At 46.4% G+C, this 16441-nt stretch overlaps 1 protein-coding gene across 3 annotated transcripts in view; it reads left to right on the plus strand.

Moving 5' to 3' along the window:
- Positions 1-16441, plus strand: part of LOC134936600 (serine/threonine-protein kinase N1-like) — a 287425-nt gene that overhangs the window by 243870 nt on the left and 27114 nt on the right. For all 3 annotated transcript variants that reach the window (XM_063931713.1, XM_063931712.1, XM_063931711.1), the window contains exons 14-17: positions 6176-6251; positions 9048-9139; positions 9230-9406; positions 9522-9584. In XM_063931713.1, coding sequence (XP_063787783.1) covers positions 6176-6251; positions 9048-9139; positions 9230-9406; positions 9522-9584 — 408 coding nt within the window. The remainder of the gene's footprint in view (positions 1-6175; positions 6252-9047; positions 9140-9229; positions 9407-9521; positions 9585-16441) is intronic.

Below are 16441 nucleotides of genomic sequence, written 5' to 3' on the forward strand. Positions count from 1 at the left end.
CAACGGAAGAGTTTCAGTTAGGACGTTTTCTCCATTTTCTCCAGGCGGGTGTGGATGTGGGCCTACGGTTGAGTTCAATCAAGGTCCAGATTTCGGCCTTGTCCGTTTTCTTTCAGAAAAAATTGTCTCCCTTTCAGAAGTTCAGACATTCGTGAAAGGGTTTCTGCACATCCAACCTCCTTTTGTGCCTCCTGTGGCACCATGGGATCTTGACGTAGTGTTGCAGTTCCTTCAATCGGATTGGTTTGAACCTCTCCAGGCGATAGAGTTGAAGTTTCTCACTTGAAAAGTGGTCATTCTGTTGGCCTTGGCATCCGCAAGGAAGGTGTATGAGTTAGGGACCTTGTCTCACAAGAACCCTTACTTGATTTTCCAGGAAGATAGGGCGGAGTTAAGAATTTCTTCCAAGGGTGGTTCCTTCTTTCCATATAAACCAACCTATTGTGGTGCCAGTGGCTACTGGCACTTTCGCAGCTTCAAAGTCTCTGAATGTGGTCAGGGCTTTGAGAATTTATGTCGCGAGAACAGCTCGGATACGGAAAACAGAGGCTCTGTTTGTCCTGTATGCTTCCAACAAGATTGCGTGTCCTGCTGCTAAGCAGACTATTGCGCGTTGGATCAGTGGTACGATTCAGCACGTTCATTCCACAGCAGGATTGCCGGTACCGAATTTGGTGAATGCCCATTCTACTAGAAAGGTGGGCTCATCCTGGGCGGCTGCCCGGGGAGTCTCGGCATTGCAACTTTGCCGAGCAGTTAATTGGTCAGGAGCAAACACATTTGGTAAGTTTTACAAGTTTGACACCTTGGCCGATGAGGACCTACAGTTTGGTCAATTGGTGTTGCAGGGTCATCTGCACTCTCCCGCCCGTACTGGAGCTTTGGTATAACCCCATGGTACTGAAGTGGACCCCAGCATCCTCTAGGACATATGAGAAAACAGTATTTTAATACCTACCGGTAAATCCTTTTCTCCTCGGTAGGTATTAAAATCCTGTTTTCTCTTTTGCTTAGACATGCTATATCCTGACTCTAGGGAGCACCACCAACAAACATAATTAAAACTCCTATGAAAGGACAAATACTAGTTCATGTTGATCTGAGATATTTTACCTTACATATTGAAATAATACCTTCGAGGGATTAGATCTGTGCGGAAACTCCTCCTCCTTTTTTATGATCTTCCTAAACCAGTCTGATGGGAACCTCACATTACTGATCTGCTGTGCTGATGGGGAGCCATGTTCTACCACTGTCTAACTCTCTGTGGCTTCCTGCGTGTGACCCTCCATCACTTCACATCATGACTCGGTCACATAAATCCATGTCCTGTATAATATTATAACATGAGAGGACAGGTTACTGCTTTCCATAAGATCAGTTCACTCAACTGTCTTCTGTTTTCGTGTTGTTAAATCCCTCAAACCGCGGGCATTCCAGACAAGCAGGGGTTGAAGATTAAATACTATAACATTCTTGTGAAGCTACTGATGTAATAAATGAATAGATGACATTTTTATGTTTCCTCATCTCTGCCCATAAGTCTTTCCGTGGTTCATGAGAAATCCGCAAGTTTTCTCCCTATACAGTCTGTAAACACGTCATTGATACTAGTTAATGAAAACCGCTGATGCCCATCTGTTGTTTGGTACGCAGCATCTCAGCTTTGCTCAGGAAATGGTGCCGAACAGTCTGATGGAGATGTCCTCTCAGGGGTCCCACCAATCACATTTGCTTCTGCAGCAGACATCTCAGAGATTTTACCTGGGTCCTTCCAGTCACCACTTATACAGAGTAAAAGCATGGAGATAGATTTCCCTGGCAACAATAAGATCCAATAATTTTTATTAGTCACATTCAAAATAAATTTATATCACCTTACACAAACATATGCAAAAGGTACTTTCAGCCTTTAATACCGCATTGATAGGTTTCCCCATTGCCCTGCCAAAACAATTCCATCAAGTAAAGTTCCTGTGCTAAATTATTTATAATATTACTATTTGTGATACTGCAGCAAAAAGTTTTAGTTGAGGTAAATAATTCCGGGAAACATGGATGCCTTTTAAATGGCTTGGGTCCTGTTGGAGAAAGTGCACTGTATAAATATTATTATTATTATTATTATTATTATTATTATTATTTTTTTAATTGGATGTGCTTTCTATAAACTGTTTTCATTACGATTTATTATAAAATCTTCTTGATAGAATACACTAGTGTTGCTTTTTGTGTGTGTGTGTGTGTGTGTGTGTGTGTGTGTGTGTGTGTGTGTGTGTGTGTGTGTGTGTGTGTTGTTTTGAGGTGTATGTGTCTGCTCTGTAGGTCTTTATACATCTCTGAGCAAGGCTCAGTCTTGGGTCCTCTGCTGCTCAATCTATACCTCATCTCTTGGTAAACTAATCAGCTCCTTCGGATTTCAGTATCATTTGTACGCTGATGATACTCAATTCTACCTATCCTCCCCAGATTTATCACCATCTGTATTGGCTCATGGTGGTCATTACGAGTTCGCTCGCTGCCGATTTTCGCAGTGCAGCGATCAAGTGAAAAAAATGTTCATGCGCATGGTACGCAGCGCGCATGCGCTAAGTACTTTCACACAAAACTTTGTAGATTTACACAAGCTCGAGTGATCGTAGTATGATTGACAGGAAGTGGGTGTTTCTGGGCGGAAACTGGCCATTTCCAGGGAGTGTGCTAAAAAAAACGCAGGCGTGCCAGGCAAAAACGCAGGAATGGCTGGAGAAACAGGGGAGTGGCTGGCCGAACGCAGGGCGTGTTTGTGACGTCAAACCAGGAACTGAACGGACTGAGGTGATCGCAGTCTAGGAGTAGATCTGGAGCTACTCAGAAACTGCAGGGAATTATTTAGTAGCAGTTCTGCTAATCTTTCGTTCGCTATTCTGCTAAGCTAAGATACACTCCCAGAGGGCGGCGGCCTAGCATTTGCTATGCTGTTAAGAGCAGCTAGCGAGCGAACAACTCGGAATGAGGGCCCATGTCACTGAATGCCTGTCTGCCATTCATCTTGGATGTCATCTCGCCACCTCTAACTCAACATTTCCAAAACAGAATTAATTATTTTCCCACCAGCCAAGAATAGTTACCAACCTGATATCTCCATAACTGTTGACAATGTGACTATCCACCCTACCCCAAAAGCTCGATGTTTAGGTGTCACCCTTGACTCTGAACTGTTCTTTGTTCCACACATTCAATCTGTCTCTAAATCATGTTACATGCACCTTAAAAACATATCCAAAATACGCCCTTATCTTACACAAGACACTGCAAAAACTCTGTTCCATGCACTCATCATCTCCCGCATTGATTATTGTAAAGGGCCCCATACACTAGAATGATATGTCTAGAGGCTGAAGTCGGGGCGATTTCCCTTGAACTCTCCCGGGAGCTTCCCGAGAGTGTTTACATACGATTCCAAACTATTTGGTACAAGGTGACTTTTTTGAGCATGCTATACATCGCATAGGATATGTCATGCGCCTACATATCGCATGGGATGTATAGCATGCATTCACAGGTTCTGTCAGATACTACATCTGATGGGCTGTATTAGGGTGCTAGGGGGGCTGGCCCAAAGGCAAACTAACTAGCAGCAGCCAATATGCCTGTGGACACTGCATCTATTACAATATGTGATTGGCTGGATTGGTGCTAGGGGAGGTGGGCCAAATAGGCATATAAACAGCAGCAGCCATTTTACCCATGTGCACACTGCTGCTGTGTGATTAATGAGGCTAGATTATGCATTCCAAGCGTTCCACGTTGCTAGTGTGCTTTGCTTTGTTTGGATCTGGGCTCCTGCTGTGTGGTCGCGTGCTGTGCTGCTGCCGCTGATGGGAGTGTCCTGAATGCCAGTCAAACTTCATACTATAGATCAGAAGCGATATATCATGAGCACAAAAACCACACTTTTTTCTGTTCGATTCCATACAATTACACTTGATTACGACAAATAACGAGTGCAGCACCAACAACCTGGAGGAGTTGACCCGACGTTCACGGGGCCGCACATCAGATCGTATCAGATACAAAGCAAAAATGCATGATTTCCTCCTACATATCGGCCCGAATGACCGAATTGAGCAAAATCGTTCTAGTGTATGGGGCCCTTAATAGTCTCCTTACTGGTCTTCCCAAACATAGGCTCTCACCAATTCAATCCATTTTAAATGCAGCTGTGAGGCTAATCTTCCTCGCTAAACATTCTTCGTCTGCTGATCCGCTCTGTCATTCCCTCCATTGGTTACCGGTATTCTACCGTGTTAAAGTATTTTATATTGAATACGGTAGAATACAGGTAACCAGTGGAAGGACTGACAGAGTGGATCTGCAGCTGATGAACATCTAGTGAGGAAGATTAGCTTCGCAGCTGCATTCAGAATGGATTGTAGTGGTGAGAGTCTCTTTTTGGTAAGACCAGTAAGAAGACTATGAGGAGCACTATGTGTGCAGCCTGAAGAAAGTCCTGCAACTGTGAATGGGAGCGAGTGTGGATGAGAGAAACAGGACTTGTGCAGATCGAGGGGTTGGGTTGGGTGATATGTTGAGATAAAAGAGATTTATTTATTATTTATTAGCAGTTTCTTATATAGCGCAGCATATTCCGTTGCGCTTTACAATTAGAACAACAGTTATAGAACAAAACTGGGCAAAGACAGACATAGAGGTAGGAATGCCCTGCTCGCAAGCTTACAATCTATAGGGAAATAGGCATTGATGCACAAGGATAGATGCAACCTGTTACATAATGGTTCCCCAGATTGCTAGGTTCTTAGTGGGTTATATGATATGATCACCCAGCAATGTTGGAAGACAAAATGTGAGGTTATGGGGACTGTGCAGAGGGGATGTATCTGGATAGGGAAGAATTGAAGGTTATGTGTGTGGGTCAGGAATTTGGTAGGCTTGTCTGAAGAGATGAGTTTTCAGGGAACGTTTAAAGGTTTGGAGACTAGTGGAGAGTCTTATTGTGCATGGGAGGGCATTCCACAGAGTGGGTGAAGCCCGGGTAAAGTCCTGTAATTTTGAGTGGGAACAGGTAATACATCTGGATGAGAGACGCAGATCTTGTGCAGAGCGGAGGGGTCTGGTAGGGAGATATTTTGAGATGAGTGAGGAGATGTATGATGGTGCAGTTTGGTTAATAGCCTTGTATGTTAGTAAAAGTATTTTATATTTTTCTCACACACAAGGCCATTAAGCAAACTACACCAATGTACAGCTCTTCACTTATCTGAAAATACCTCCTAACCTGACCTCTCCGCTATTATCAAGAACTGCATTTCTCATCCACACTCATTACTCGCTCCCACTCTGTGGAATGCCCTCCCACGCACAATTAGACTCTTCTCTAGTCTCCAAACCTTCAAGCGTTCCCTGAAAACTCACCTCTTCAGGCTAGCTTATCACATTCCAGAACCGCCCACATAGCCTTCATAAGCTATCCTACTCAAGTACATCCCGCCTATACGGTCCACACATAACCTCACATGTCTTGTTTTTATTCACTTCACATGCCTGACCCTGGCCAACATTACTATGTGACTATATCATACGGCCCTTTGTATTCTGGTTGGACCATTATGCAATAGATAGCACCTGTCCTTGTGTATCAACGCTTATATCCCTATAGATTGTAAACTTGCGAGCAGAGCCTTCCTGCGGGTTGGGTTCCATTGGTCACCATACCGATGCCAGGATCCTGGCTTTTAGATGGCCTGTGGAGGGGGGGGGGTGCGAGTGCAACGAAGACCCTTGCGGGCTTGCTGTGCTTATCATGCTGCGGGCTTGGTGGCGTCCTGTGCTCGCCACAGGTTCTATACCCACTCTGTCAGACGGCATGCCGACTGTTGGGATTGTGAGGGGGTGGGTTACCAGTGCCAGTATTGTGTCCGGCGGTCTTCTGACCGCCGGTCACATAACTACATTCCCTTCCTACATCTATGTCTGTCTGTTATAACCAGGTTGGTTCTATCACTGTTTCCAATTGTACATGGAATAGGCTGTACCATATAATAAACTGTAAATAAATAATACATAAATAATAATATCTCCCCTCATTCATTACATATGTCTATTCGCTAGATGTTTGTGTCACATATTATATAAAAACACAGATATAACGCTTCACCCTGGGACTGTCTTACAGAGCGCACAGTGTCTCTCGGCTGTCTCTAGAAGACTTCAGGCTACTGGCCGTGTTGGGCAGGGGGCACTTTGGAAAGGTGAGTGAATCAGATTTGCGGTTGAACCTGGAAGCTCCAAATAACTGGAAGAAACAATATAACAAAGTATGTGTAACTAGGTGATTCATCGCGCCCTACGGTCGCTCTTCACACCGTCGTAAGGGGTACGCCTCCTTAACCCTTGCACGCTCTTCTGGCATGCAATATTTGTATTATATGGAGTATAATACAATACAATATAATACCTCCAATCATAATTGTGTGAGTGGTTAAATATTGCACGGACAAAGGGTATGCGATGGTTAAGTAATCATAGTCCCTTGCTACAGCGTGAACAGCGCCCGCAGGGCCTGATGAATCACCTAGTAGGTGCTGTGGTTGGGGGAGTAGCAGGTGCGGGGGAGACGCGTATGGGGGAGGGGATCCGGGGGTGCCGCAGGTGGGGGAAGGGCTGATATGTTGATGCCGCGGGTGTGGGAGGGGCGGATGTGTGGGTGCCGTGGGTGAGGGTCCGGAGCCACCGCGGGTGCGGGGGTGATGGGCGTGTGCGGGAGTGCTGCGGGTGGGGGAGGGTGCGGGGGTGCTGCGGATGGTGGAGGGTGTCCGGAGCCACCGCGGGTGATGGAGAGGGGTGTGTGGGGGTGCCACGGATGGGGCCTGGAGGTACTGCGAGTGGGGGAGGGGTGGGTAATGCTTTTCCTGGAAGCAGCTAAGCTGCTGTCCTCCCTTTGGCAGTGGCTTTCCCGGAGACTCGCCAAACAGCCAGTCACTATTGTTAGCGCCGGTGTCCCAACACGCCACATTACACGGAAGATGCACTCAATAAACTACAGCTCCCAGTAAGCCTTAGCGCCGGAATGCTTTGGCGCTAAGGGCTCCTGGGAGGTGTAGTTTATGTAGTCCGTCTACTTCCCTGTAATACGGCGCGTTGGGACACCGGCGCTAACAATAGTGACTGGCTGGCAGAACTGACTGACTGGCTAAATCAATGAAAAAGGTGAGAGTGCTATGCAGTGTCAGTGACACTGCACACCCACTGCACTGCACAGCACTGTCACCTTTTACATTGATTCAGCATTTCAGACATTACCCTCCGTGATATCACCCACTCTATCCGTTACTTTAGCCATCTCGGGGCTTCCAGGCCAGCAGCCTAGGTACTGTGTTGCGGAGTCAGGGCCTTTGGGGCTATGAAAGCCTTCCACTGCGGCGTTTTTATACACATCTATGGCGGTGGCCACAGCAGCTTTTGTTCCACCTGCGCCACGGCTAGGGAGTGGGGATTGTTGATGCCGGAGGGGGCAGGCGGACTGGCAGCAGGACATAGGAAGCTGCAGTAAAAGGATTTTCTTTCCCTATCTACAGTGCAGAGACTTGCTGCAGATGCAGTAGCATACGGAGGCTTTCATAGCCCCAGAGGCCCCGACTCCGCAACACAGTACCTGTACCTTTTTGGCAGGCACAGTACCTTTTTTTATGGTCTGTACCGATTTTTGGCTCTCCAAACTTCCATTCAAAGTAAAGGAAAATGGGCATGGCCACGTCACTTTACCCATGGCCACGCCCCCTTTTCGAATTTGTAGCAATTTTTATGTGTAAATTGTTGGAGGGTATGTTGCTGCAGATGCAGTGGGCCTATTTTGGGGTGTGGACCTGGATCTGCAGCTCCATCAACCCCATTGTTAATCCTGCTCTGAGAACACACAGCAGCCAAAGGGCAGAGCCTCCCATTGGATGTAACCTGTGTGGGAGGGCATTTCTTGCCCAATCGGCTGTGGACTGGGTGTGATAGACCTGCTGCTAACCCAATGAGAGCTCCTAGCTACGCCCAGCGTTATCCACTCAGTCACAGAGTGACAGATCTGGGGTATTATATAGGAGATAAAAAGACATGAAGTAGAAACAGGAAAGGCCTGTAGTGTGACATCCTAAAGTTAGCCAACATGGGACTCTGTTCTGTCATACTCTCCAATGTGTACTCACTACAGAGTGATTGACTATTTTAGTAGCATCATTGAATTCATGTAGAACTTATTTATCTCCATCAAGACACCTGTATTGTATAGAAGGACCTAAGATCTGTTGAACAAAGATGTGGTCAACAAGGGTTAGGTTTCAGATTCATGGGGAGATGTAGCAAATCTTTGAGAGAGCTAAAGTGGAGAAGTTGCTCATAGCAACTAATCAGCATCTAGCTGTCATCTTTACAGAAGCTGATTGGTCCTTTATCTCTGACAAAGGTGTGATACATCTCCCCCTGATGTTTACACAATGCAAATACATGTCAGATTAATGATACTATATAATAAAAGGCAAACTCTGTTCCTCACCTCTATGGGGGGAACTCAAGTGTTTACGCGCCGGCGGCCACTAGATGGCACCTGATGGAGCAATTCAAGTGTTGTTCTGTTTGGGTGTGCATAGCCGGTGCTGACATTACTGTTTAGTTGTTCCGTCATATTGACAGGCTCATAACTATTGTATCAGGTACAGTTTCCCAAACAGGTACACCTCCGATACACACTATGTTATGTTATGAGAGACTTGGCCAGTTACCTAGACAGATCGATCATCTGTGATTAGTCAATATGAACAAAGTTTGCTTTTAGTGGAAATCCTTTAAAATGCAGTCGACTGATGACTGGAATCACTGAAGAAAACCGTCAACTGAATGTGATCCTGGTGTCCCGTCTCAAAAGGCATTATACTGTAGAACATAGAACAGTTCTCTGGAATTAACCTTCAAGACCTTTCTGTCAGTCTCCTTCTCAGCCCACCAGTATCTCCAGTACAGGTTGAGGATCTTTCTCATCTATTGGTCTGTCTCCTGTGCAGGTCCTACTATCCGAGTACAAATCAACTGGAGAATATTTTGCCATTAAAGCTTTAAAGAAAGGTGATATCATTGCCAGGGACGAGGTTGAGAGGTAAGTGTGTACACCTAGCCTCTTTTCTTACTGTCGTTATACTGTAAAGGCCTTTGGTTCCTGTTAGTCATTGCACCAATGTTCCTGCAGTCTCATGTGTGAAAAGCGGGTGTTCGTGGCAGTGAGTGGAGCATGCCATCCCTTCCTGCTCAGCCTGCTTGGCTGCTTCCAGACCCCAGAGCACGTCTGCTTTGTTATGGACTACATGGCCGGTGGAGACCTAATGACTCACATACACACAGAGGTGTTCAGCCAGGCTCGGGCAATGTGAGTGTGTATGTCTACCTAATGCATGTTGCATGTACAGTATAGACTTTAGATATCATACTGGATGAGAGGGTGTATTGTAACATAACCTTCTGTGTAATATTCCACACCCCAGGTTCTATGCTGCCTGCGTTCTACTGGGGCTTCAGTTCCTGCACAGCAAGGACATTGTATACAGGTGAGGGCTGAGAAAGTGTCCATACATGAGATGATGAGCAGTGACAGTGTGTACACGTGAGATGATGAGCAATGACAGTGTGTACAGGTGAGATGATCAGCAGTGACAGTGTGTACAGGTGAGATGATCAGCAGTGACAGTGTGTACAGGTGAGATGATCAGCAGTGACAGTGTGTACAGGTAAGAGGATGAGCAGTGACAGTGTGTACAGGTGAGAGGATGAGCATTGACAGTGTGTACACGTGAGATGATCAGCAGTGACAGTGTGTACAGGTGAGATGATCAGCAGTGACAGTGTGTACAGGTGAGATGATCAGCAGTGACAGTGTGTACAGGTAAGAGGATGAGCAGTGACAGTGTGTACAAGTGAGAGGATGAGCAATGACAGTGTGTACATGCAAGATGAGCAGTGACAGTGTGTACAGGTAAGAGGATGAGCAGTGACAGTGTGTACATGCAAGATGGGCAGTGACAGTGTGTACAGGTGAGAGGATGAGCAGTGACAGTGTGTACACGTGAGATGATCAGCAGTGACAGTGTGTACAAGTGAGAGGATGAGCAGTGACAGTGTGTCCAAGTGAGAGGATGAGCAGTGACAGTGTGTACATGCAAGATGAGCAGTGACAGTGTGTAGAGGTAAGAGGATGAGCAGTGACAGTGTGTACAGGTGAGAGGATGAGCAGTGACATTGTGTACAGGTGAGAGGATGAGCAGTGACAGTGTGTACAGGTGAGATGATTTATTTATTAACAGTTTCTTATATAGCGCAGCATATTCCATTGCGCTTTACAATTAGAACAACAGTAATAGAACAAAACTGGGTAAAAACAGACAGACATAGAGGTAGGAAGCAGTGAGTGTGTGTTCAGGCGAGAGGATGAGCAGTGACAGTGTGTACAGGTGAGATGAAGAGCAGTGACCGTGTGTTCAGGTGAGAGGATGAGCAGCGACAGTGTGTTCACGTGAGAGGATGAGCAGTGACAGTGTGTACACGTGAAAGGATGAGCAGTGACAATGTGTACAGGTGAGATGATGAGCAGTGACAGTGTGTACTGGTGAGAGAATGAGTAGTGACAGTGTGTACAGGTGAGATGATGAGCAGTGACAGTGTGTACAGGTGGGATGATGAGCAGTGACAGTGTGTACAGGTGGGATGATGAGCAGTGACAGTGTGTACAGGTGAGAGGATGAGCAGTGACAGTGTGTACAGGTGAGAGAATGAGTAGTGACAGTGTGTACAGATGAGATGAAGAGCAGTGACCGTGTGTTCAGGTGAGAGGATGAGCAGTGACAGTGTGTTCACGTGAGAGGATGAGCAGTGACAATGTGTACAGGTGAGATGATGAGCAGTGACAGTGTGTACACGTGAAAGGATGAGCAGTGACAATGTGTACAGGTGAGATGATGAGCAGTGACAGTGTGTACTGGTGAGAGAATGAGTAGTGACAGTGTGTACAGGTGAGATGATGAGCAGTGACAGTGTGTACAGATGAGATGATGAGCAGTGACAGTGTGTACAGGTGAGATAATGAGCAGTGACAGTGTGTACTGGTGAGAGAATGAGTAGTGACAGTGTGTACAGGTGAGATGATGAGCAGTGACAGTGTGTACAGGTGAGACGATGAGCAGTGACAGTGTGTACAGGTGAGATAATGAGCAGTGACAGTGTGTACTGGTGAGAGAATGAGTAGTGACAGTGTGTACAGATGAGATGATGAGCAGTGACAGTGTGTACAGGTGAGATGATGAGCAGTGACAGTGTGTACAGGTGAGATAATGAGCAGTGACAGTGTGTACTGGTGAGAGAATGAGCAGTGACAGTGTGTACAGGTGAGAGGATGAGCAGTGACAGTGTGTCCAGATGAGATGATGAGCAGTGACAGTGTGTACTGGTGAGATGATGAGCAGTGACAGTGTGTACAGGTGGGATGATGAGCAGTGACAGTGTGTACAGGTGAGATGATGAGCAGTGACAGTGTGTACAGGTGAGAGGATGAGCAGTGACAGTGTGTACAGGTGAGAGGATGAGCAGTGACAGTGTGTACAGGTGGGATGATGAGCAGTGACAGTGTGTACAGGTGAGATAATGAGCAGTGACAGTGTGTACTGGTGAGAGAATGAGTAGTGACAGTGTGTACAGGTGAGATGATGAGCAGTGACAGTGTGTACTGGTGAGATGATGAGCAGTGACAGTGTGTACAGGTGAGATGATGAGCAGTGACAGTGTGTACAGGTGAGATGATGAGCAGTGACAGTGTGTACAGGTGAGATGATGAGCAGTGACAGTGTGTACTGGTGAGATGATGAGCAGTGACAGTGTGTACAGGTGAGATGATGAGCAGTGACAGTGTGTACTGGTGAGAGAATGAGTAGTGACAGTGTGTACAGATGAGATGATGAGCAGTGACAGTGTGTACAGGTGAGATGATGAGCCGTGACAGTGTGTACAGGTGAGATAATGAGCAGTGACAGTGTGTACTGGTGAGAGAATGAGTAGTGACAGTGTGTACAGATGAGATGATGAGCAGTGACAGTGTGTACAGGTGAGATGATGAGCAGTGACAGTGTGTACAGGTGAGATAATGAGCAGTGACAGTGTGTACTGGTGAGAGAATGAGTAGTGACAGTGTGTACAGATGAGATGATGAGCAGTGACAGTGTGTACTGGTGAGATGATGAGCAGTGACAGTGTGTACAGGTGGGATGATGAGCAGTGACAGTGTGTACAGGTGAGATGATGAGCAGTGACAGTGTGTACAGGTGAGAGGATGAGCAGTGACAGTGTGTACAGGTGAGAGAATGAGTAGTGACAGTGTGTACAGATGAGATGATGAGCAGTGACAGTGTGTACTGGTGAGATGATGAGCAGTGACAGTGTGTACAGGTGGGATGATGAGCAGTGACAGTGTGTACAGGTGAGATGATGAGCAGTGACAGTGTGTACAGGTGAGAGGATGAGCAGTGACAGTGTGTACAGGTGAGAGGATGAGCAGTGACAGTGTGTACAGGTGGGATGATGAGCAGTGACAGTGTGTACAGGTGAGATAATGAGCAGTGACAGTGTGTACTGGTGAGAGAATGAGTAGTGACAGTGTGTACAGGTGAGATGATGAGCAGTGACAGTGTGTACTGGTGAGATGATGAGCAGTGACAGTGTGTACAGGTGAGATGATGAGCAGTGACAGTGTGTACAGGTGAGATGATGAGCAGTGACAGTGTGTACAGGTGAGATGATGAGCAGTGACAGTGTGTACAGGTGAGATGATGAGCAGTGACAGTGTGTACAGGTGAGATAATGAGCAGTGACAGTGTGTACTGGTGAGAGAATGAGTAGTGACAGTGTGTACAGATGAGATGATGAGCAGTGACAGTGTGTACAGGTGAGATGATGAGCAGTGACAGTGTGTACAGGTGAGATAATGAGCAGTGACAGTGTGTACTGGTGAGAGAATGAGTAGTGACAGTGTGTACAGATGAGATGATGAGCAGTGACAGTGTGTACTGGTGAGATGATGAGCAGTGACAGTGTGTACTGGTGAGATGATGAGCAGTGACAGTGTGTACAGGTGAGAGGATGAGCAGTGACAGTGTGTACAGGTGAGATGATGAGCAGTGACAGTGTGTACAGGTGAGATGATGAGCAGTGACAGTGTGTACAGGTGAGATAATGAGCAGTGACAGTGTGTACTGGTGAGATGATGAGCAGTGACAGTGTGTACAGGTGAGATAATGAGCAGTGACAGTGTGTACTGGTGAGAGAATGAGTAGTGACAGTGTGTACAGATGAGATGATGAGCAGTGACAGTGTGTACTGGTGAGAGAATGAGTAGTGACAGTGTGTACAGATGAGATGATGAGCAGTGACAGTGTGTACAGGTGAGATGATGAGTAGTGACAGTGTGTACAGGTGAGAGGATGAGCAGTGACAGTGTGTACTGGTGAGATGATGAGCAGTGACGGTGTGTACAGGTGAGATGATGAGCAGTGACAGTGTGTACAGGTGAGACGACGAGCCGTGACATGTTGTTGTTGTTGTTGTTGTTGTTGTTAATGATAATAAGAATAATAAGAATAATATTATTATCTTTTATTTAAATGGCACCACAAGGGATACACAGCACCCAATTATAGAGTACGCAAATGAATAAACAAAAAATTAAAACTGTGACTTACAGTTGAAGACAGGGTACAGGGTACATAAACATAGCTGATGACACTGAAATAAGTATCAGGGTGGCTGAAAACTTTTGGGATTTGGTGTCATCAAAGATGGTTTAAGTAATGCTGCCCATACACTTGTGCAGGGGTGCCGCGGGTGGGGGAGGGGCTGGTGCGGTGCTGTGGTGGGTGGGGGAGGGGCGGATGCAGGGATGCTGTGGGTGGGGGAGGGTGTCTGGAGCCAACACGGGTGGTGGAGGGGTGTGTGCGGGGGTGCCGCGGATGGGTCCTGGGTTACTGCGAGTGGGGGAGGGGTGGGTAATGCTTCTCCTGCTTCTTTTCCTGGAAGCAGCTAATCTGCTGTCCTCCCTTTGGCAGTGGCTCTCCCGGAGACTCGCACAGCAGCCAAGCAGCCACTCACTATTGTTAGCACCGGTGTCCCAACGCACCGCATTACAGGGAAAAAGATGCACTCAAAGTATAGTTTCCAGCAGGCCTTAGCGCCGGAATGCTAACAATAGTGACTGGCTAGCAGAACTGACTGACTCGCTAAATCAATGTAAAAGGTGAGAGTGCTGTGCAGTGTCAGTGACACTGCACACCCACTGCACAGCACTGTCACCTTTTACATTGATTCAGCGTCCAGACATTACCCTCCGCGATATCACCCACTTTATTCATTACATTAGCCATCTCTGGGCTTCCAGGCCAGCAGCCCAGGTGCTGTGTTGCAGAGTCAGGGCTTCTGGAGCTATGAAAGCCTTCCACTGCTTCGTTTTTATACACATCTATGGCGGTGGCCGCAGCAGCTTTTGTTCCACCTGCGCCATGGCTAGAGAGTGGGGATTGTTGATACCGGAGAGGGCAGGCGGACTGACAGCAGGACATAGGACGCTGCAGTAAAAGGATTTTGTCCCCTATCTACAGCGCAGAGACTTGCTGCAGATGCAGTGGCATACCCTCCACCCTTTTTTATGGTCTGTACCGATTTTTGGCTCTCCAAACTTCCATTGAAAGTAAAGGAAAATGGGCGTGGCCACACCACTTTACACGTTGCCACGTCCCCTTTTCGAATTTGTAGCAATTTTTATGTGTAAATTGTTGGAGGGTATGTTGCTGCAGATGCAGTGGGCCTATTTTGGGGTGTGGACCTGGAGCTGCAGCTCCATCAGCCCCATTGTTAATCCTGCTCCGGAAACACACAGCAGCCAAAGGGCAGAGCCTCCCATTGGATGTAACCTGTGTGGGAGGGCGTTTCTCGCCCAATCAGCTGTGGACTGGGTGTGATAGACCTGCTGCTAACCCAATGAGAGCTCCTAGCCACGCCCAGTATTATCCACACAGTCACAGAGTGACAGATCTGCACTATTATATAGGAGATTCTGCTGTTGACCCTAAACTCCAACTGGGGAAAGGAGGTGTTTATGCAAAATGAAATGTGTAGAGGGTCCTGCAGCTTTATGTCAGCTGATGAAGTATCACCTTATTGAAATGTTTTCTTTCCTTGTGGTCTGCTTGTGTGCTGCAAGAGGCTCACTCTGTATAAGACATATCTGGCATGAGTGTGGTAGGAGGGGACTTATGAAGCTGGAGCATGTAGTGCAGACTGTTACATTGATTCTTTCACCCATATCGCACCCCTCTTCATATTTCTCCTACCTCCCCTTCATCCCACGGTTTCTTTCCCATTCTCCAAACTCTCTCACTGTTACCTCCACTTCATCAGACATGCTTTTGCCCAGGAAATTATTACCCTTATCTTCATAATACATAATAAGTAATCACTAATTCCTTATAACTAACCCCTCATCAATCAGTCCCCTCATCCGCAGTCACTAGCAGCCTCAAAGTCATTATGTATGTCAGCCTTATCACATTAGCCTCTTCATTGACCTCCCCATCATCAGCTTTCCCCAACATTATAAATAACCCTCTTATATTCATTAACTCCCACAAGCCCCTCATGAGTATTACTCCTCCTTAATAATTATTAATTCCCTTAGCCTCATCATAACAACCCCTCCAACACCAAAACTAACCCCTTTGTAATTGTTACATGCAGTACCTCATCTTCCAACTCACAAGAGAAAATAATGTAAAATGTATATACATTCCTTATGATCGTTCCATGAATCTCTTCATCCACATCGAGATATAGCATATAATTAACTCCACATGTGGGAAGAAACACATAAACTTTTCATGTGTAGTACAGTAAATTTAATGTGACATCATACAGAAAATAACATAGAAATAAGTGTTCCACGGTGGTGTCCCTAGGGGACTGAACAATTACCAGATTGGATGGAGAACTGATGGAAAGCAGTTCTCAATAAAGCTCTCATTAATTGGTCCAAAGGAAAAGCCACCGGGTAAGCAGAAACTCAGGAACAATACTGTCAATCTGGCTAGCATCCAGTACCTTCAGGGTAGCTCCGGAAACCAGGGTCCTCTGACACAGTTCACCAACGCGTTTCAACCCTTTTTAGCTGGGTCTTTCTCAAGGCAGTGTGTCAGAGTCTGATACATCCCGTCCTTAAAAGTAAGTCTTAACCAATCGGAATCAGAGGCTTTCCGATTGGTTAAGACTTACTTTTAAGGACGGGATGTATCAGACTCTGACATCTGATCATAAGGAATGTATATACATTTTACATTATTTTCTCTTGTGAGTTGGGAGCACATTAATGAGGTGGCGC

Source organism: Pseudophryne corroboree, chromosome 6 (assembly GCF_028390025.1).
Source record: "Pseudophryne corroboree isolate aPseCor3 chromosome 6, aPseCor3.hap2, whole genome shotgun sequence".
Taxonomy (NCBI): Eukaryota; Metazoa; Chordata; class Amphibia; order Anura; family Myobatrachidae; genus Pseudophryne; species Pseudophryne corroboree.